Source organism: Echiichthys vipera (assembly GCF_963691815.1).
Source record: "Echiichthys vipera genome assembly, chromosome: 17".
NCBI classification, from domain to species: Eukaryota; Metazoa; Chordata; class Actinopteri; order Perciformes; family Trachinidae; genus Echiichthys; species Echiichthys vipera.
The window spans coordinates 25,349,165-25,372,875 of record NC_139842.1 but is presented as its reverse complement, the minus strand read 5'-3'; the positions used below and the strand labels follow the sequence as shown (position 1 = coordinate 25,372,875).

The 23,711-nt window shown below is 42.0% G+C and overlaps 1 protein-coding gene across 1 annotated transcript; it reads left to right on the top strand.

Annotated features, from left to right (window-relative positions):
• On the top strand, positions 1–21,785 carry gng13b (guanine nucleotide binding protein (G protein), gamma 13b). The gene is made up of 3 exons (XM_083932008.1): positions 1–290; positions 15,751–15,877; positions 21,451–21,785. The coding sequence occupies exons 2-3, from the start codon at positions 15,780–15,782 to the stop codon at positions 21,554–21,556; spliced, it is 204 nt and encodes a 67-aa protein (XP_083788134.1). The 5' UTR covers positions 1–290; positions 15,751–15,779; the 3' UTR covers positions 21,557–21,785.
• The last annotated feature ends 1,926 nt before the right edge of the window (positions 21,786–23,711 follow it).

Genomic DNA, 23,711 nt, shown 5'->3' with positions numbered 1-23,711 from the left:
AGAGACTCCTCCTGCACCCCAGACAGTCTCAGATCGGTCGTCATCATCTGTCTTACTCGGAAGACTGCGGATCGTATCCTTGATCTGTTCCAGTGGATACCGAGAGTGCGCAACGCCTACCCGAGATAAACAAAGTGTACGGACATTAAGCCTGCTGCTATTTGTTTCATAGCTGGGAAATAAAAGCCCTCTGTCCGTGTGTCGGTCCAGCCGTATCATCTGCACCCTCCGGTTTAACTGCACCGGTCAGACTTGGAAAGAGCAACAGCCTCCACCGGCGCATCAGTGAGGTAAGAGATGCGACTGTCTCCTTTAACCACATTATACAACAGTTATAGTCAGTCACCGCGCCTGCTGTGCCAACACGGTGGCTCCTCTGCAATATTATAATTACAGGCCTGCTGCAGCAATGATCAGTTCGCATAAAATACCAGATGTGATGTCCATCCATTGGCTCGAAAATGGATTTCTCAATATAAGTGATCAGATATGTAATAATTTAGACCATACATGCAGGTATACGATCACCTGTTTATTTTAAGTGGAGCCTAGGCTAGTTCACAAAGTGCAACTCAGGATGGACACTTTGTGCTGTCCGCCCCCAGCCTCCCAACACACACGCACGCGCGCGCGCACACGCCCCTCAATACTGGGCCGTATGAACCCACGAATATTACATAAAACTAACATCTCTCCTCTGTCCTCCTCCTCTCTGTTCTCTCTCTCTCTCCTCACCTGACCCTGTTTTAAGGAGGATGGATGTCCGTCACAATTCTGAGCAGGGGCGCTTTTAGAAACTTTTAAATACGGGAGCATATTTGTAAAATGAAATCCACTTTTTATGTGGATGTCCATTCAGTGTTGATGGTAAATGAAGTTGTGTGCTATTAAGTGGGAAAGAAAGGAAGAACAGGTTCAGCTCGTATTTCTCTGGGGAGCCAGGGTGCGTGCTCTCGATGCTGCTCAAAAACAACTCTTTTATTCTTTTTGCTTGAATGCAAAGTTTCCAACAGTGAACATGGCCCCCCAAAATAGGAGTGAAGAGGATGTTATGGATGGGAGTACAATTCAGCAACCCGTTCTCATTCCAAGGTGACTTGAGCATTGGTATCAAACACACCAGGCTTCCAACTGTGAACCTGTCCGCAGCAATATTAGATGCTTTGTGAAGTGCTCCAGGTGCGTGAAAAAGTCTGTGTAGGAAGGGGTGGTAGATGGGCCAAACAAACACAGGCCTTTCACACAGGACACTGCAGTTTGTGTCCCTTGCTTTGATGCACTTACCTTACGAATGCATTTTATTCATCCCACTCATGATCTTTTCCTAACCCTTACCAAGTAGTCACGTTTGAATTCACAACGTTAACCATTTGCTTGAAACAGTGATTGTTGTCAAGCGTCACCACTTTATTCACAGGTCTGCCCAGTTCATTGAAGAAGAGACACTCGTTTACATGCAGTTTAAAAACCTGATTATAATCGGGTTGAGGGAATACTCCGGTTTCTTAAACGCCATGGAAACACCGTACCCCAGGTAAAATCGGGGTTCTCATACCCCAGTTAACATACCTAGAGAACTCTTTCAGTTCCCTGATTATTCATGCACGTAAACAGCATTCTAGGATTATTATCAGGTTTCTTGTCTGCATATGCTCCGTGGGTTATAACTCCCCCTCCCCACCCCACGAGAGTGGTTTCTGAACTGGAAATAGAATAAACCAACGAGGCAACAGCGCCAAAAACAAACAGAGGGAGGACTTCACCACGGCAACTAACATCACTACCAAGAAGACTTGTTTCTGTCGTAATTCTGTCCAAAAGTCGGCCATTTTCCACTGCTTGTGATTTTGACAAAAGTGAACCGGAAAAACAGATGTATTCAGTCCAGCTGTATGTTGGCGGAGCGCCACCTACTGTACCTGAGGAAGAGTTACTCCATCATTTTCCCATTCAACCCCTGCTCATGTATACTCGTGGGGAACTTCAATAACCTGATTATTATCCGATACTTGACCATTTTCGGGTTACTGATGTGGATGTAAACATACTCACTAAAGGGTCCTGATAAGGGTCCTGGGACAAGTTGGGATAAGGACGGGTTGATTTTACAGTTGTTTGGTTTACTCGGATATTCACTCATATTCATTCAAGCCAGAGTATATGGCCCAGGAAATGCAGCGAAGAGGGGGAGGATATGGCCAGTGGGGACCCTCCAGAACCTTAGCCGCCGAAACACTGACTGATCAAATCTGAGCCCCCTATGGGCTTGGGCTTCTTACAATGTGGGAACAGTGTGGCACATACATAACAGCTGACCCTGACACAAACAAACAAAAAAACATTTATTGCTTTTAATCCAGTTCAGGCGTCGATTGATCCGATCAGATCGACTGGACATCTGCCCATGTAGGCAGGGCTGTGCTGGTGTGTTATCAGCTGGACTGGTCCCTGTCGCCCCAGAGCTCATTGAAGTGCTGAACAGATCGGCTGGTTGTAAAAGCTTAAATAATGTCTGTCGACGTCTGGCATTTATTATTCTCAGCAGCAGCATCTCCTCAGTTTAACAGCTAGGAGCCTCTTCCTTTCTTCTTAGTCTCCACTCTCAGTTGGTCAGAGGAGCTCTGCCTGCTCCTTTCTATTTTTAGTCTCTATTTACAATGCAGTAGCTATAGAGGCACTCTCACTCTGTTTCCCTTCATCCGTCTCTATGCCTCACATCTCTCCCTCTCTGTCTTTTCATCCTCTCTCTGTCTCTGCCTCTTTCACTCACTGACTTTTGTTAACGTCCCTTTCACCTTTGGTTTCTCCTTCAAGCCGCTATCTGTTCCATCATCAAGTCAGACAGCGCGATTCAACACATTAAGCACTGGTAGCAGCTCACCGCAAAGTGCCACCTGCTCCGCTGACACGCACACAAACAGTATATTACTGTGTGAGGCTGGGAAGACAGCAGAGGAGATGGGGTAGAGGTTAATCTCTGGATGCTTTTGACCCAAATCACCATGCAACCTACATATACCCCTCACAAAAAACACCCCACACACCCACTGTGCTGTTTTTTTAAGACCAAGCAGCACACACACACCCACACACACACAAATACACCATAGCCTGTTAGATGCCAACCCGCACTATGACTAAACAACAAATGTACAGGTCCCGGTGAGTTATTAATTACCTGTGTCAAAACATGCCAGAGGATGGATTTGGCCTTAATTGCATTCAAGCAGAGAAGAAAAAAAGGCAAAACTAACCTCCCCTTAATTTAATTGTCACACTTTATTGTCTAAACTTAACTGTCACCCTTTGTTGTCTAAACTTAACCGTCACCCTTTGTTGTCTAAACCGTCAACATTTGTTGTCTAAACTTTACCGTCACCCTTTGTTGTCTAAACTTAACCGTCAACCTTTGTTGCCTAAACTTAACCGTCACCCTTTGTTGTCTAAACTTAACGTCACCCTTTGTTGCCTAAACTTAACCGTCACCCTCTGTTGCCTAAGCTTAACTGTCACCCTTTGTTGTCTAAATTTAACCATCACCCTTTGTTGTCTAAACTTAACCATCACCCTTTGTTGTCTAAACGTAACCGTCGGCCTTTGTTGCCTAAACTTCACTGCCACCCTTTGTTGTCTAAAGTTAACCGTCACCCTTTGTTGCCTTAAGTTAACCGTCACCCTCTGTTGTCTAAACGTAACCGTCACCCTTTTTTTGTTTAAACTTAACCATCACCCTTTGTATCCTAAACTTAACCGTCAGCCTTTGTTGTCTAAACTTAACCGTTACCGTTTGCTGTCTAAACCTAACCGTCACCCTTTGTTGTCTAAACGTAACGGTCAGCCTTTCTTGTCTAAACTTAGCTGGGACCCTTTGTTGCCTAAACTTAACCGTCACCATTTGGTGCCTTAACTTAACCATCATTGTCACTTACCTGTTACCTGTAGTTTGTTGCCATTGATGAGAAGACATTGACCAAATATAACACACTGCTACTCTCAGCTCTCAACCAACATTTAGTAAGCTGATACTGAACAGCTTGAACGTTTGGCCTGAATTAGGTTTACAATACACTGCATTAGTTACCTTTGACATGTAATGTAGCACATTTACATCAGTGAATTATTGTCAGATTAAGGATAAATACTGCAAAAAGACACTGCTGCCATGAAGAATGCACTGCACTGTTTCCTAAGTAAGATTTTATTCAAAGCACAGGGCACTGTTGTTCTGGTGCAAAGGCAGACAAAGCCTGGTTCAGACAATCACAGATTATGTATAAATTGACTAGAAGTTCATTTCAGTGATTCAGCAACCAAGCTGAGGAAATACATCACACGGTACACTGTGATCCAGTGCAGCAGCAGAAGAACATTCAATCTTTTTTGCCATACTAGCAATGTGACTCTAGGGATGGCAGTGTAGACAGTCGGTTTGTCATTTAGACAGTCCACAACTTTGGTCCAGACGGAAATATCTCAACAACTACTTGACGGATCGCCATGAACTTTTGCACAGACATTCATGGTAACCTCAAAATGTATCCAAATAATTGTCAGCCGACAGCCGATGGGTACAGGGATTGCATATCGGCTGATGCATCCCATCTCTGTTGCTCTCCACACAGCCTGCCCACTCACATTGGTCAATACTACTTGGACTTACTAAGGGTAACCAGAACGCTTCCAATAGCAAAATCTTGTCCCAGTGCCTACAGCTTTATCTGTTTATAGAGATAAGGTCCTTCCTAGTGCAGCCAGCCAGATTCTTTGACTTCTCATTGAGCGACATCTTCTAATCAAAAATGTAATTTGTCCAAGACTTTGGTTTATGAGCAAATACCTGCCAAACATTCCAGCCTCAGCTGTTCTTTGTGTTAAGTGCTGATTAGCAAATGTTAGCATGCTATGTCTTTAGGTTTAAGTCCAAATAATACTAAAACATCCTTGTAGCCATTAGTGGCGCAAATGTTGCCATCTGCTTATTCAGCATATGCAGCAACCTATTGTTGTATGTACAGAACTGTCTGTTGTCTACTCTGCTACAATGCTCATTATTGTTAAGACCACTTGCATTGTATCATCACTGTGTATGTCTGTAAATCCACACATATCCAGAGAACACATTAACATGGATGTCAAAAGCCCCAGAAAAACAGGCTACTGCCAATAAGCTACACATCCTTACCACCTCCTGTGCGAACAAGAAGCAAAGCTTTTAGTCTCTCCTGATGGCAGATGGTTGAATGCCAGTGGAAAAAAGACTTTCAACATTTTACCCCCTTCACTACAGTGAGAGAACCTTTGAGGAAGCCAATGTCGTCCATGTGACAGTAAGCAGATGAGGGTTCTATGAAGTTTTATGAAGTTCTTGTTTTGTGGAGGGATCAATACATTTGTCAAGGCTATACTGTATATTAGTCTTAAACAAACTGCATGAGTAACTTCAATGTATTTTTATAAATAACAACCAACCACCAACAACTCCTGGCTGGGTATCAAAGATAAAGACAGCTTTATAATGTGTGGAGCAAGGATTTTACTGTTTGAAATGTGTGAAAATGGACAGGAAGCACTTAGTAAGGAGGCATCTGTAGAAGACAGCAGGAGACAGACAGGAAACAGATATCAGAGAGCAATGAAAGGGAGAGAGTGAGAATGCCTCAAGGGGAAACCTGCCTTGACTAATATTTTTCATTTAAACCTCACCGTGTGAGACAACAGTAAGCCACATGGCAAGACTCTTTCCATAGTTGAGAGTTTTATTGGTTAAATGGTTACATTGTGTGGTGTCTAGGGCTGAAAGTTTGCTCAGGTGTTAATAAACTGGTAGATGAGATGCAGAAGACAAACACGGACATCTGTACATGAATGGGTCTTGAGCAAATGAGATGCAGGGTAATTTGAGAAGGAGAGGGAGACAGGACAATGGAGAAAAAATGACGGGTTTGACGATTCTCTCTGACCAATCAGCGGTCTACAGTCTGTTGTACCCTAAAATTGCCATATAGCAGATGTATCAGAATGGAAGTTAGCATCTTTTATTTGTTTATGTTGTTTGTTAGCTTGTTAGCAGCTGGCTGCGTCTGACACAGCTGCGATGACAGTGGTTTTTTGGACATGAATGTATTATTAAAAGAGGACTTGCTCCCGGTTTACTCTGTGATATGCGGCCCACTGAATACGCGCAGCGGTGTCTCCCACTGGCCCTGTTCGCATGTTCCTCCTCATATAAAAAGTCCATGGTTTAAAAATTCTTAACAGAAAGAGTCATAATGGACCTTGTTTGCAGTTAGAGGTGTTCTGTCAACGGTTTAACAGATGCCTCTCTTAAAACAGTGGCCTATGGAGAAAATGCTTTTTCAGCCACAGGGGGAATTTTTGTTGCTGTACCGCGAAAGGAAAAAATTGGCTGCAAGGCATGGCTGAGCGGTGGAGCCCTATCCAGTTCTAATAATACATCCATGGTCTTTTCTCTCTGTACTCACTGAGCTCTGGGTTGGAGGTTTCAGGTTTCTTTGCTGGCTTTTGCATATTAAGACAGTGAATGGTTTACAGTTTAGTGACATTGGTAAATGGTAAAATTAAATCTAGTTTTCTGACTACTGAAGGCTCTTTCACACGACTTGTCACATTCACACAGACATTCACACAGATGGCAGTGGACGTCTACATACCATCTAATCTAATAATTCACACCACATTCACACACCCATGCACAGCACGGGGAGCAATTCGGGGTTCAGTGCCCGCCCACACGTTCCAACTATAATTTGCCCGGGACACGTTTAAATCTCAGATTTGACGGCAGTGCACAGACATCTGTGACAAACTTTGCACAGACACAAGTCAGTACAGTCAATGTCAGACATTTTAGGGGACATAAACAGAAGAAAAAGAGTGGAGGGGGACTTTAAAGGTTGAATATGGAGAATGGGCAGAACACCGCCATCTAGTGTCTCAAGATCAAGTAGTTGCAACAACAAAAAATAATTCCAGCAGTCGGCTTGCCAGATTGGTCAGACCCGCCCCAGTAGCTACAGGAGACCGGAGTCTGTTTGAGTCTGTTTGAACCCGTCGCCTCCAGCAAATCACACCATAAAAACAAGGATTAGAGGAGTGTGACTGAGAGTTAGCATTAGCCGCTAGCGTTAGCCGTTCCAGCTAAGTAAAGATGAAAGTGATGTTAGCGATCAAGGAGAAGCGTAGCCATTTGGGCGTGTGTTTGAATGGCGTTTCTCTCCTTTCTCTCAGTCCATGGAGTGAATGCTCGGCCTATAGTGACTCTGGTGTTTGCCCGTCTCCGCTCACTCACCTGCTGGGACAAATAACGCCCCCTTCACTGAGGCTCCGAAGCAGCTGCAGGATTGGCTAACTCCATTTCACCCAGTGCCAGCCTACGGTAGCTGCACCCAACAACAGACAGCCCTGGCAACCAGCAACACCCAACGCTATTGGCTGCTACCATGGAAACACAACAGGACAGAAAGTCATTGTCAAACCCGTCTAAAATATTAATTCAGACTAAACATATAATATTTTAAATGGAAAAGCAATACTTTCATTCTGTATCCCTCAAAACGCCCCATGGTTGTTTTATTTTTTTGGTATATAGATTTTAATATAAAACCTTTAAATATGCATGCACTTGATGGGTACTTACATGTATGTGATAAAAGACTGAGTCTAAAGCTGCAGTTACATAATATTAAATGAATATTCAGACAATTTGTTTTTGGAGGCTTTTCTGTCAATTATGCAGTGATTTTTTAGCTGTACACAGTGTGCCACCACACTCACCACCTGTACGCCCTAAATCCAGTCTACCCCAAAGCTTGGTGCATCCCTCCTTCAGAAAGACAGCGACAGAGACTGAGGCAGAGAAAGAGAAGGAATTTTAAAAATGGCAAAAATTAGACAAATTAGTGGAGGAAAATGAAAAAGACAAACAGAGACAGTTGAAATAGAAGCAATAAAATGAGACGGGAAAGGAGGTAAAGGCTGGAAAACAGACAGATATAGAATACAGATAGAAGTGAAAGATGGAGAGGGTGAAACAGGGATGAAGGAGATGGTGAGTGATAGTATGAGAAAGAGGAGAGCATTCAATCCTCCTCGTCTCTAGAGGATGTTGCTGAAACCTGATCTCAGCCAGGAACTGGCCATCGCTCTGCCTCTCTCTGTCTGTCTAATATTAGTAAGACACACACACTTTGTCATACAATATTGCACCTGGCGTATTCCTCAAACTCACAAAAGGACACACACACACACACAAACACACACACACACACACACACACACACACACACACACACACACACACACACACACACACACACACACACACACACACACACACACACACACACACACACACACACACACACACACACCTCACTAGTTCATTATAAACATCTCTATGTCTCTCTCCCTTCCTGTCTCAGTCTTGCCTTTTTGAGCCACAAGCTTTTTTTTGTCTCTCCTCTTGAATCATTTTGTATGAAGCAGTAATTATTGTCATATGGGACAAGCACGTTTAAATAAAAACAGCTTTGTAGTTTAAAAGGGGCAATGTGTAGTTCCTGGCCACATGCTCTAAAAAATAGGGGGCAACATTTCACCTTATGAAACACACAGCAATGTCCTCAAAAATGTCAAAAGATTCTGCGTTTAAGAGACTGCTGCAGTGGACGTAGAGTCTACCTCGAACCACAGAGATGGAGTGTTCAGGAGTTGGTCATTTTAGTTTTAGGTGTAAAGCTGCTAGAAGTTGTACAGTGAGCCGGGGCAGCTCTACTTCTTCATCCTCTCATGTTGGCAGACTGGATGCTACAGTGACTCACTACCGCCTCTCCAGATTTGAACTACTGAATTTGCTGCCTCGAGGACCTTCGGCGTCTTTACATGGGAAGACTGTTCTAACCACTGAGCCACCGGCCACCCCACCAGACTACTTCTTGAAGTTTAAAAAGTTTATTATAAAATCAGCAAATAATTTTCTGTTGGCCAAGGGGTCTCTCTGGGGTCAGAAATCACAGTCACACTGGCTTTCAGCCAAGCTGTTGCTGCAACCAATGAGCCAGAAAAGAGTGCAGAGAGCCTTCCCTTCACAAATAATTTATACAGCAGTAAAGTTCATTTGGTTGTTGTGATTGGTTCAGAATGCTGCTGAGGCAGTCCCTGGTTCAGGCTTTGGAATGTCAATCACTCCCAGACTTGCTCTCATTCGTTCATGAGTTGAATTCTCCGCCCCCTGGTCACACGGTTCCTTCCTTCCTTCACTGTGAGAGCATGCTAAATCATTTTTATTTAACCTCTATACGTACACAGTGAATAATAACAAAACTTTACACTTCATGTTTAAAAATCCCCACATGGGCCAGGGCTAGCTGGTTAGCATGCTAATTTCAGCAGATATCTCTGCAACACAATACATAGACATCTTTGACCAAATGTTTTAACAGGTCTACACGCTCTGTTGATAGTGTTAGTTCATTTTTTTATATTTAAATCAAAATTTATATCTCAATATAATATATAATCCATATCTTACTCATTGCACCTTTAGATCTGCCAGCCATTTACATGTACGGTGAAGGATTTTAGATGATGGGACAGATGATTTTTTTCTAACCACCATTGTAACTGCACTACATTTGGGTAAAAATAGGAGTTTCAGATCCATCTGAATAAAAACTCAACATATGCCTATTGTTGGCTGTTCTTATGGTTGATGGAGTTCATTAGCATCCTGACCATACGGTGAAGTAGGTGTTGAATTCAGAGCTTCTATATCCTGCCTCACAATGCCCCCTCACTTACTAAACTGTCATAAAGGACAATTGCATAATATCAAGTATTATTTGATGTCCCTTAAAAATCCCAGTGTTGTTCCTGTGTTGAAGCACCTCAGTGAGATCGATTCTGAGTGCAGACTAGACGAGCTCTCAATGACTCACACAGGCAGGAACACACACACACACACACACACACACACACACACACACACACACACACACACACACACACACACACACACACACACACACACACACACACACACACACACACACTCAAGAGTGCACAAACACAAGTACATGCACAAGAGGAGAAGAGTATTGTTGAGAGGGTATAGTGGACACAGAGCGTGGGTGGGGAGTGAGGCAGAGAGAGGGAGGGAGGGAATAACAGACAAAGAAAAAGAAGCGGTGGAACAGAAAAAAGACAGTGCTGCTGTGGAGAGTTGACCGCTGGCATGTTTGGCTTTCTTGCCTGCAGTATCCTGAGTTACACATTCTAATTATTAATTTGTGCTCCTGATCCTAACAAATGAGTTACAGGTACAAAAAGGTCAGGCCCAATGCATTTCACAAAAGCCCTTCCTTTCACTTTTACCCTTCACAACCAAATGTGTGTGTGCCTCACTGAGTTATATGAAGTCCTAAATATTCTGCTTAAAAGAAAATATCAACATTTTGGAAATATCTGTATTCACTTTATTTTTGAGAGTGAGATGAGTAGGTCGATGCCATTCTCAGTCAGCCCCATGGCTTATATTAGGATCAGTTATTGGAGGCAACCTATGAAAGCGTTGTTTAAAGCTAGACTGTGTAGTGTTTCAAGTAATTTATTACCTCAAATCAATGTCTTCATATATAAATAAGGCGTCATTGATGTACAATTGCCTCTGCCAACAACTGACTGATCCTCCTGAGTAAGTAATTTCTTATCTGTATTTCCATTGGACGGGTAAGCTCTATGGAGGCGTCCATGTCCTTCCGGTGTATAAAAATCTATAAATGGCAGAGAGGGACATAAAGCACTATGAGGTGGTAAGGCTAAACGCACTTTCGCTCAGAGCCAGTCTGACTGTGGAAGACTGGAGAAGGAGCTGTCAGGGCTGATTACAAGGACTCAAACACAGACCAGGAGTTAAGCACAAAAACAAGGATTTATATGAAAAACACAAAAAGGTTCATGTGGCTGGGGTTCGGAAGGTACTGAGAGTGGAGAGGGGTACGGGCTCTGGGTGTCACGGTACTGAAAGGCGGAAATAGGGTCCAAGCTTATGGCAAGATGGTTAGCAGATACAACGATCCGGCGGTGAACAGGAAGGCTGGTCTGGCTTTTGTAGTGTGCTGATTGCAGGGACGATTGGGATGATGAGCTGCAGGTGTGTGGAGGAGCAACCGAGCATAAGGGAGAGATGGAGACACAGAAACGGACTCAAAACAAACTAAACAAGCACACAGCAGGCACACCAAAAAGAAGCAAAAGAACTGAATATTCATACATACGACCAGGGTCACGGCCAGTGGGTCGTGACATCGGCGAGGCGCGCCTGTCACTGCCCCGGCAAATTTAATGCCTGCACTACACTTTTGTTCATAATGCAAGATCATACTTATGCCATGCCACAGCAGAAGGAACCCTCGTCGTCAAATGAGAGAATAAGAGAATTAAAAAGGCAACATGACCGGCAAATTCATAAAACAAAGGGGTTTACCTACCAACCAGGATGCAACGCACATTTGAAAAAGCGAAGCGCTACAGAGCACTATTCGTTTGAATGCAATGTACAATTTTACCACAAGATGGGAGAAAAACCTACACAGTGCTCCTTTAAACAGAATATCAGAGCCATTTATATTCTGTTATAAAATAAGTTTCTGACCTTATCACTCTGTGCCATCTGTGCTGCCTGCCTATTATGGTGGGTGGCAACCAATGTTCAGGTGCATTACCACTACTGAGGTCGGTGATCTGCTAGGTAGCTTATAAGGAAACACATTGCATAAGTGCAAGTTTTTACCTAATTTTTTCTAGAGCTACACATTATTAATACAGAGAAAAGTGTCCAATATATACATTGTTGAAGATGTGTTAAGTGAGGTGTCCCCTGATGGCAGTGAGGGGCATAGGCCTATGTGCCCCAGGCCAATTTAACTCCTGGTCAGCTCATGTTTAGCCTATGGCAGCATAAAGACTGGTAACGGTGAAACAGCTAGCCTGGCTCTGTACAAAGTTTTAAAAAACTAAAATACACCTCCAAAACTCACAAATTTACACAATATAATTTGAATGTGTACATGACCAGAAATGACAATAGAGAATAGAGTTTTGTACAATGTTTCAGACAACTTGTTTCTGAGCAGTATTACCGGCTATAGCCACAGACTGTATAAATGATGGACGTAATCTCCGTGGTGTTACCTACAGGTTTCTGAAGAGACTAAATGAAGCTCAGACTGGGGCATGCTTTACCTTTACGCTCATTCTTGGATTAGCTGGGACCAAGTGGAGTCAGGCACTGCCATAATAGCAATGACCAGAGCCACCGGGAGCCGCCTACATTGAGCTCTTCTGAAACCTATGGGGGGGCGTAACAGACACTAGGTCTATATTTGATACAGTCTATAGGCAGGCTGAATGAGGCCTACAGTCTCCTGTGACAGCACTCAGCTATCAATCAATGCGGCACGCCCTTAATTCTGCAGAACTGTAAGCCTTAAAAACAGAAAACTTAACCTTACTTAACCTGCAGCCAATGCAAGTGGCATATAGAGGAAAGGAACCAATAAAACATTGATGTGCTGTTGAATTGGTTGTAAACGTAAATACATTTTGCATAATATTTAAAGTTGTAAGATTTCCATCTATTAATTGTCTTTTAAGTTAATATCTATCAAAGAGTGAGTTCAAACAGTGTTGATTGATCATCTGACCCACTAATGGAAGCACTTGTTGTGAGAGGTGAATGTGTTTCAATAAAGTTTACAAAAGAGAGAAAAAAAAAATGTCAACACACAATGTGACCATGAATGTGACAAGATGGAGGCTCTGAAAGAACAGGCTCACCTGCAGTTACATCTTAACGCCGAAGAGGCCACGAGAAACAATATGTCTCAAATCTTATAGTATATATATATAGAGTATTACTTTAAAGATTCTCTGTGTAACTTTCAGAAAAATCTTGTTATCAGCGACACCGGTGGCAAGTACCAGCAAAAACAGTAAGACTGAACATAATAATAATGCTGCAAAACTAATTACAATCATATTTACGGTAACAATAGTTCGCTGTTTGCAAATCAGTCCATGAGCCAACACCACAAAGCAACCACCGGCAGATTCATGCTGCTCAGCCGAGACACAGCCAGCTTAGGTTCTGATGAGCTAACATTAGCAAGAACACTTGAGTTAGCTAGCTAGTTGAAAATTAGCTAGACTGCATGGATATGACATTGTGCTTCATAAAGTTAGCTAATAAAGTAATTTACAAACAGCGAGGCAGCCAGATCCCCCCAGAGCGTGCCCTATATTTTTAGTGAGTCTGTATTCTGACATTTATTGTAAATGCATTGAAACTGCTCAGAGGAGCTGACATGAAGGTAAACACTTTACTGTCATTCTGTCTCACTCTGCAGTCTAAAACTCTGACATGAAGGTAAACACTTTACTGTCATTCTGTCTCACTCTGCAGTCTAAAACTCTGACATGAAGGTAAACACTTTACTGTCATTCTGTCACCCTCTGCAGTATAAAACTCTGACATGAAGGTAAACACTTTACTGTCATTCTGTCTCACTCTGCAGTCTAAAACTCTGACATGAAGGTAAACACTTTACTGTCATTCTGTCTCACTCTGCAGTCTAAAACTCTGACATGAAGGTAAACACTTTACTGTCATTCTGTCTCACTCTGCAGTCTAAAACTCTGACATGAAGGTTAACACTTTACTGTCATTCTGTCTCACTCTGCAGTATAAAACTCTGACATGAAGGTAAACACTTTACTGTCATTCTGTCTCACTCTGCAGTCTAAAACTCTTAACATGAAGGTAAACACTTTACTGTCATTCTGTCTCACTCTGCAGTCTAAAACTCTGACATGAAGGTTAACACTTTACTGTCATTCTGTCTCACTCTGCAGTCTAAAACTCTGACATGAAGGTAAACACTTTACTGTCATTCTGTCTCACTCTGCAGTCTAAAACTCTGACATGAAGGTAAACACTTTACTGTCATTCTGTCTTACTCTGCAGTATAAAACTCTGACATGAAGGTAAACACTTTACTGTCATTCTGTCTCACTCTGCAGTCTAAAACTCTGACATGAAGGTAAACACTTTACTGTCATTCTGTCTCACTCTGCAGTATAAAACTCTGACATGAAGGTAAACACTACTGTCATTCTGTCTCACTCTGCAGTATAAAACTCTGACATGAAGGTAAACACTTTACTGTCATTCTGTCTTACTCTGCAGTCTAAAACTCTGACATGAAGGTAAACACTTTACTGTCATTCTGTCTTACTCTGCAGTATAAAACTCTGACATGAAGGTAAACACTTTATGTCATTCTGTCTTACTCTGCAGTCTAAAACTCTGACATGAAGGTAAACACTTTACTGTCATTCTGTCTCACTCTGCAGTCTAAAACTCTGACATGAAGGTAAACACTTTACTGTCATTCTGTCTCACTCTGCAGTATAAAACTCTGACATGAAGGTAAACACTTTACTGTCATTCTGTCTTACTCTGCAGTATAAAACTCTGACATGAAGGTAAACACTTTACTGTCATTCTGTCTTACTCTGCAGTATAAAACTCTGACATGAAGGTAAACACTTTATGTCATTCTGTCTTACTCTGCAGTATAAAACTCTGACATGAAGGTAAACACTTACTGTCATTCTGTCTCACTCTGCAGTATAAAACTCTGACATGAAGGTAAACACTTTACTGTCATTCTGTCTCACTCTGCAGTATAAAACTCTGACATGAAGGTAAACACTTTACTGTCATTCTGTCTTACTCTGCAGTATAAAACTCTGACATGAAGGTAAACACTTACTGTCATTCTGTCTCACTCTGCAGTATAAAACTCTGACATGAAGGTAAACACTTTACTGTCATTCTGTCTTACTCTGCAGTATAAAACTCTGACATGAAGGTAAACACTTACTGTCATTCTGTCTCACTCTGCAGTATAAAACTCTGACATGAAGGTTTTTTACATCAGCTAGCTAGCAATTTGGTCTTATTAACAATCAAGCTAGCATCGGCTAACATCAGTCAGTTAAAACCACAATATAGCATTTCACAGTTCAGTGTTTCCTGTTTTTTATAAGAACTGAGGAAAAGGGTTTTGTCAGAGTTCACACATGCTGTTCCTCCACCACACACACTCTGCAGTGGCTGGCAGCCGCAGGTCCTCAGCCAACCTGAATCTCCGGGCTGCCATTGCAGAATGTATAACAGAAGCCCAGCATGTGTGACGTTAGCACAAAACGTCATATCCTTTTTACCTTTCCCAGAAAATCCATCCTTAATCCTTAACATAGAAGTCAGTCCACAGGCTGTTAAAGACAACTGAGAAAGTTGGTGAAGATCTTAATTTTGAAGTTACATAACAAGCTGTTCACCCATAAAAAAAGATTAATACATGTAAAACATTACACACAGGACCTTTAAAGCTGTAGTAAAGTTGAACGTGCTGCCCCAATGGCAGGCATCCTGTATCCCGTTGTAATAAGTGGGTCTTCCAGTAATGGCAGCACTTGTTTGTGCTCTAATGTTAACAGCTTCTATTCTCCCATCCTGTAGGTGGAACAACGAAGCAGCAAGTATAAATCAAATGTACTTTGTGGTGTTTTTGCTGCAAGTCACAGTTGTATGGTGTGTGTGTGTTTGACTATTTTATAGAGTCATGTACTGTATATATTGAACTCTGCCCTCCCTGCTGTCCACAGGTAGAGAAGCCCTACATCAAGCTGCAGCCATGGATGAGATGGACCTGCCCCAGATGAAGAAGGAGGTGGAGAGCCTCAAGTACCAGCTGGCTTTCAAACGAGAGAAGTCCTCCAAAACAGTGACTGAGTGAGTAGTTAGTCCACAATAGCTCAACCAGCACCTGCACAGAGTTCAAGACCCCAAAATAAACTGTGATAAGTAACTCTGAAATAAAATAGCTTTGTTTTTGCTAAATACCAAGCCCCCACCACAGCGACTTCCTGGTTGATCCAATAAGGAAGTACCAAAAACTGCAGTTCTCCGAGTGTCCACTAGAAGTAGTTTGCACAATAGAGCAGTTTCTCATTAACCACATTTTAAACAGGCTGATTTTCACAGCATAATTAAGCCTGTTCAAGGCCTGGGACAAAAACAAAACATTCTAGTCCGTATGTTTAGGTCATATCTCCATGACAACACTGAGGGGGGTGATTTTTTTTGTACCAGGCTAGTTTTTATTTTATCGGAGGTTAAAGTTTATGAATAATTAGGGGTGTGGCCTCTTGAGTCAGCGGTGCTCACAAGTCACTTTTTGCAAGTCCAAGTCAAGTCTCAAGTCTCTGAGGGATGCAGCAAGTCCTAATGTAGTCTCTTATGGTTTTTAATAAATAATAAAATAGAATTCAGATGTATTGTATAGTTACACAAAGTCCCAACTAATAACAGTTTATAATCTAGTGTAAACAAAGAAAGTCTGCTGCTCTCTTTACCTGAACTAATTACAGAAACACCTGAAACTCCACGTCCTGCTCTCATTGGAGGATTTGAAGACATTTGACATTAACTTGGAGGCAGACACATCAGCTGTAGATATTCTGACTGATATATTCATGTTAATGCTCGATTTTGATATATATTTGCTATTTGACTTGTTATTTGATATATGTTATTGTATTATAGTCATGTATGTTGATCTATATTTGCTGTTTTAGATGTATTTCTTTCACCTGCAAAGTTCTAAAACGGTTTCGTCTCGTCACAAATCTTTGGTCTGAACTGGGCTTAAGGTTGCTGTCACAGTCTGGGTAATTAATGTTAAATGAGTTAGACACAGCATGAAAAAAGTGGCTCATCCACTTACATAGTGGATCAAGTTTGTAACTGAGTATCTGACAATCAGGGCTTTAAATTAACTTCTTTGATCACCAGTCAGCATGGCTACTACAGTTTTAAAGTTACCAGCCAAGCAGATTTTCCACTAGCCAAATTTTTCCAAGGAAAATAAACCAGACAATGAGTGCCGCTGAACACATTTCACAATTTTCTTTAAATTGTTTTTATTTGTGTTGATGGCAGATGAAATGAAAATGATTTGTAAATGATCATGTTATAACAACACCAATACCAAAAACTAATGCTAACTGCGTCACATGCTATCTGTGCACATCTCATGCTGCTCATTAAAACAGCAAATCTGAAACTGTACAGACAAGAGAATTCTGCAAATCCACATATTCACCTTAATGTCCATACAGGGGGCAGTGCGTTCAATCAGTCCGTGGGGGACTGGGCATGGGAACCAGAGGGTTGTTTGTTCAAGTCTCTATGTAACCCTACAGTACATTGTATTTGTTTCGTTAACTTTACACCTTCATTTTTCAGCTGTTAACTTTTGTTTAGTTTGGCGCTGTTCCGTTTGTTTTCTCTGTTTCCGCATAGCTCGCTTGTCATAGATACCGCGCATGCTAGGCAAGTAGCCAATAGTTGTATGACACGTTAAAACATAGTGTTCATGGGAAATGTAGGATTAGTGCAGTGTGAAGCAGTTGCTAGATAAATGTTATAGCTTTCCAAGACAAACACACATAAAACAGCCCAAATGTTTTGGTGGAAAACAGACCACTCTGGCAATGCTGACGTCACATCGTTTCTGCAGCCTGCCAACAGCCAAATTGGCTAGTAACTTAGCACTGTTGATATTTACCCGGTTGGCGGGTGTCAATTTAAAGGCCTGCTGACACATAAGACAGCATTTTAAAGCAATGCTTTTTAGCCCAGTTAGTATGGAAGATACCGCTCTCATGTCTGTATGGTAAAAATTAAGCCACAGACAGCAGCAACTTACAAACATTAGATTTAAGCATGCCAAAGGATTATTTTAGCATCCTGTGACTACTAGAGATGACAAGGTAGCTGTTGAGCTGATTTGAGATGTGTTAGGAGCTAAGGCCCTTGCGAACATAAAACTGAATTTATCCACGCTATAACACAAGCAGCATTCTTTCAAAATGCTTTAGCTTAACTCACAGAAATATAGTTAGCCTGAGGCCTAGTTCGCACAATCAAGGGTATTTCTGAAACCGAACTTTTATGGCCCCCGGTTAAAAAATAATTCCCATCCAAACCACCGGTGTGATAAAAATATCTCCGTCTAAATGAAACCACAAAATCCGCCTCCATCAGCTGGTCATGTATAGAGTCTCCATGGACACAACTTAATGTTTACAAGAAATTGCGGTTTTCCTCGGTTTTCCTGTCCACTCATGACTGCTGAAACTGGACCTTTCCAAAAAGTTCACCCTGGACTCCAGTTACAAAAAACTCCGGTTTCAGGAGCAACAACTGTGGTTACATGTGGATGAAAGGACGAACCGTGCAGAGGAACACACGGTTTCGGAAATACCCGCGTTTGTGTGGATGGCCCCTAAAACAAATACTACACAGCATTTGGCATACTGAGTGGCAGGATATCAGTTTCCCCATTCTACCTATCCCATGTATCCACTTCTGACTTCTTAAAGGCTCAGTTTTTCAGTTCGGCAGCCTATAAAAACTTAGTTCTGGGTCCTTTACCATGTTTGGTAGTGCATCCCACCACACAGCAGCTTTTAGCATTTTTCTGTTAGTTGCTAGCAGACAGAATTGATGAAGAGGCACCTTCAAGCAATACAAAGTCAATGGAGAGTGATTAGTTGTTTTCCTTTTCAGTGTGTGCAGGACTTAAGGCCCATCCACACCAAGAACTATAACTATAATGATACCAATAAAGATAACGATGTGAGCATCCACAGTAATGAACAATAATGGTCTGTGAACAGCAAAACCAAGCACGCGCTGAGCGCCCCAGCTGCAACGGAGCCCCACGTCCGTCGTCTTCTGCATTATTGTGTTTCTAAAATGCATCAGTCAGCTTAGGCAAGGCACAGTTGTTTATATAGCACACCTCAGCAACAAGGCAGTTCAAAGTGAACACAAAGTGAAAACATTCAAAAGAAGAGTTGGTCAGAAATGACAGATACAACATTTATAAAGCACTTGATTTAGCTTTTAATGTGTCATTATCCTTATTAATAAGAATATGAAGAAAGCATTGCTGCTGGGTCTTTCAGCTGGAGGTGAGGAGAGAGATGGTGTTGGTTTCAGTAAGTAGACCACACCTTATTACACTATTTATTATTATACAGAGTTTGAAGGTGACTCCCTGTAAATTCAGATGGACAGTGTTTCTAACATTCATCAAATCCCTCTGAAAGTGATTCTGACGATGTCTTTCGACACTGTCTTTGTCTGTGTAGTTGGGGACTCCAACATCCACTTGAGTAAAAAACATTTTTAATGTATTTTATTAATTGTGCTCCGTCTCTTTTGTTGGGCTTTAAGGCAAAAATCACATTTCTCAACAATGAGGCCTGTACAAATAATTCTGATCAAAAGTTACTGGACAGTGGAGCAGTTGGCAACTTTAATCACAGTTCCATGACTACCGAGCAAACCCCATCTGCCAAACAATAGGCTGTGATATGGCTGAAAGCTCCTGAACAAGTGACTTGTGGACCTCGAGCTGATACTGTTTAACTGCTGTTTCCAAGGGAACTCAAGTCTTCAGTGGGTTATTCACTTATATACCGATGTAAATGCTACTCGTGTAAGGCAAGACATATCTGCTGTTCATTGTAACCATTACAATGATTTAATGAATATACTGACTTCATAAACTAATGCTGCCTTGAAGGCTATTGTCTCAGCCGCAGCGCACATCGAATCATTAAGCAAAGCTGCAGCCATCATTAAGTTGTGTTCAGCACTCTCACTGCCTGTCTCAGCCTCTCACTGCAGTGCCACTAGATTAAGGGAGAAGAAACTCTTCTGAGGCTTCATCAGCACTGTTAGAGGCGACAGTCAGTTTTTCATGTAGCGTACAAAAGTATCCAAGGTCAGTGTTTTGAAACCATAAAAATGATAAACATAGGAGAAGCAGTGATGGAAAGAGTACATTGTTTTATTCAAGTAGAGTACTGTTATGGATAATGAACTGAATTGAAAGCAAGACTTTGTAACCTCTGAGAGAAGAAATAACATAACCTTTCTTTTTACAAATGAAAACTTAAATTCCTGAAACAGAGAAGTAAGGCTGTCCACACCAGAGACGTTTGTAAACACCCACATCAGTCAGTTAGGTAGGCTGACAAACCTTTGGTGATCTACCACAAATGGGCTTTTCTGTCTTTGTTGTGCTAGTTTCCTGAACCCCTGACGACACCATCTCTTTTCCGAGAGACTTCAACTACAGGCGCACAAAAAAGTCGTAGTGCTCAGGAAAAAGGCGCTGACCAGTGTGATTGCCGGTTGAGAGAGGTGGGCTTTAGTAAAGCACGGAAGCACATGTACGGGCAAAAGCGCGCGCACGTGTACGAGCACGAGTGCGAGTATTGACGGTGGTCCTGAGACTATTTATATGCCTCTGTTCCCTCGACGGACATTTAAAAAGATGCACCGAACAGTTCGCGGCGGTCTGATTTGGAGTGTTTACTGCAGATTTGGCCAGATGAAAATATTCAAAAACAGTCAGACAAGGCGTCCTAGGCACAGTTGTTAGAGCAGTCGCCCCAGCGACCAAGGGTTCAACTCCGACCTGTGGCCCTTTGCTTTGTGTCTCCACCTCTCTCTCTCACTCTCTCTCTCTCTCTCTCTCTCTCTCTCTCTCTCTCTCTCTCTCTCTCTCTCTCTCTCTCTCTCTCTCTCTCTCTTTATCTCTCTCTCGCTCTCTGTCTCTCTCTCTCTCTCTCGCCCTATTTCCTGTCTGTGAGACAAAACCAAATTTCTGTGGGGTGATGACATATAAGCAAGAGGCAATCGGGCGGGGAAAGAGGGAGGGGGGACAACCACGCTAAAGCACGGGGCACGTTACGGATGGACAGCCCTTAGTCCTAAAACTTGTGATGTCAACAAGTATAAGATCTGGAGCTGCTCCATGGCAGATTTTTGTTTTCTTTTTTTATATAGCCAAATGAGCTTTCTTCTATTGTAGTGTTGTCAGTTGTGAAACAGGAAATGTCCCCATATACTAATGGGTGCTGTCAGTCTCATCTATAACATCTTTCACTATTCATTCAGACTGTATACTTAATGACATGACAAATTTGAACTTGTTCGTGTTGGCTAACATGTTTAAGCAGTGTTACAGTCGACCATTGTAATAACTATGAATTGATAATAATGACTACTGAAAATGGACATCATTTCACTATAAGTAAATTAAAACTTCCTATAAAAGGTAGCAGTACAGAAAAAGCTTGAGTTGCAGGAGTAAATGCACTTCTCAGTTCTCAGCTCTCTTTCTTGCCTTGTATGGAAAAAGAGGGGACGTGGATAGAGGATGGATTGTGGCAATAAACTTCCTCTGGAATTTGAAAAATGTCTCTCTCTGTCTCTCCATAAAGTTTGGTAAAGTGGATAGAGGACGGCGTCCCAGAGGATCCCTTCCTGAACCCGGAGCTGATGAAGAACAACCCATGGGTGGAGAAAGGAAAGTGCATCCTTCTCTAGAAGAAACCACCCCCCCTGCCACCACCTTTCAACTTTAACCACGCTGACCCACACGTACAGACGACCCCTGAACCCGACCCTCCTGTCCCGGCCCGTGAAGGCCGTGGCAGGACAGCGCCTCTTAACCTCTCACCGTGAATGTAAAAGAGCTGATGTCCCCCAACTTCCCCGAACACACAACGGCACAGAGACACACACTCATACACTCAAAACTCTGGGTTTTTCCCTGACCGCCACACATTCACTGCAAGTTTATTCCTGCTACGGCATTATTACTATTATATATGGCGATGATGATCAGTGCTCCTATTCCATGTCTCTGTATGATATATGATGACTTGTTTATGCAGCTGCCAGTCACACACATTCCATCCTCTTTTACAATCTATATTCTCCTGAGCATAGCCCTTTTTTCTCCCATTTTTGATGAGTTGTAATAAACTGCCATCACATTTTCACTGCCAGACTGACTGTAGATCTGCTGGGGCAATTTTGGTCCACGTCTATCATATGATCATTGATCATAAAACCAAAACAAAGTTTCAATACTTTTTTCAACTAATACATTGTGCACGTCTGTGTTTGACAAAATAATTACATTAACTACCGTACACATAACACACACCATAAGAACCTATAGTTATTTATGTAATGTTAATTTTTGTATATACAGTATACTATACACCAAGGGCGTGCTTATGCTGGCTAACCAACGAACACATTGATAATTCATATTTAGCAGTTTGAGCCAATGTATTACAGTTTCATAATTTAAAATTAGATTTGTTGATATCTGACAGACGTCTAATCCACTCATGAAGACACATCAGCGTAAATGGTGTCTTTGTCTGTATTCAAGGCATTTCTCATCCAACATGGGGCCAGTTCTAATACATGTGCATATATGCATTGACTGTAAGCCATTGTAACATTAATTCCATCATTACCTATTTGAAATCTATATAGGTTCTTATGCTGAATTTACAAATGACAAACATATGTATTGTTGACTAGTTACTTAACGTTGATATATTAAGCACAAAGTTACTCAGCAAAGGATGGCACTGTTACAGATCAGATTTTTTCAAGACAAAAAGAGGATGTCCAATCATTTGTTAAGTGATAGAAGTGCCATCTCCCTGTGTCTCTCTCAAATGAGAAAATGGATCCATGAGTAACAAATGAAAAGCATGATTTGACGATCAGCTGACGATAGGCAAGATTTGACCAACACAGTCAACTTTGTGAATTCTTAATCGGGGAAACCCCTAGTTAGTACACAGTGTAGTCTGAAGACAAGTGTTTGTAGCTGCCTACAAACAGCCTGCTGCCCGACTAATGAAGACACAACATGCATCGGTTAAGAAAGGTTCACCATCGCAGTGAAATTGGGTCTTCAGCTCTCACTTCTATCTTCCAAGTGGGAGTAGTTTTGTTTTCACACAACTTGCAAAGCACGGTTATCACCTTTACATTATGAAGCGGAGATCTGCCCCCAGTGCTGTTTTGCTACGGTGTCATTAGATCAGAGCTTCATAGCAGCTCTGTTTGTGTTGTCAGAGCAGAATGAAACTATGAGTCTCTGGGCTCCTTCTCTTCCTTAGCTACAGCCCCTAAAGACAACACACACACACACACACACACACGCTATCTCTCTCCACACATGTACAGACAAACCCTTTAACTTAACTTATTAACTTATTGATCAATACTTGGTTTATTTATTTATTTATTTATTGATGAGACCTTTCTCTCACCTTAGTTTTTGCGTCCTGTCCGTGCACTCCCTCATCCTCATGCCCCAACTTGAAGGAAAAAAAACAGAAAGTGACCACACACACACACAAAAAAACAAAGACTACACCTTGCCAGATCACCATCTACTACTGCCTTGTACACAGTTTCCTTAAAACGAGAATGTAAATATGTGGCATGATAACCACTGACCTCAGAACTGGCCTGTGTGTGCATGCATGTGACTGTAACTGTGTGTTTATGTGTGCATTTTTTTTCAAGTGCATAAATTTGGACATTAGGCTCCCTTGTGGATTGTGAAAGACACACACATACTGCACACGCAGCTGTGTCACACACACAGGCAGGCCTGAGGCCGAGCAGAAACACACACACTGCTTATTGAGAATGTGTATGAGGA

Excerpts from the sequence above, each read along its gene's own strand:
- gng13b (XM_083932008.1), top strand. The coding sequence starts at position 15,780 with ATGGATGAGATGGACCTGCCCCAGATGAAGAAGGAGGTGGAGAGCCTC. Across the intron at positions 15,878-21,450 it reads TCCTCCAAAACAGTGACTGA|TTTGGTAAAGTGGATAGAGG; the intron begins GTGAGTAGTTAG and ends CTCTCCATAAAG.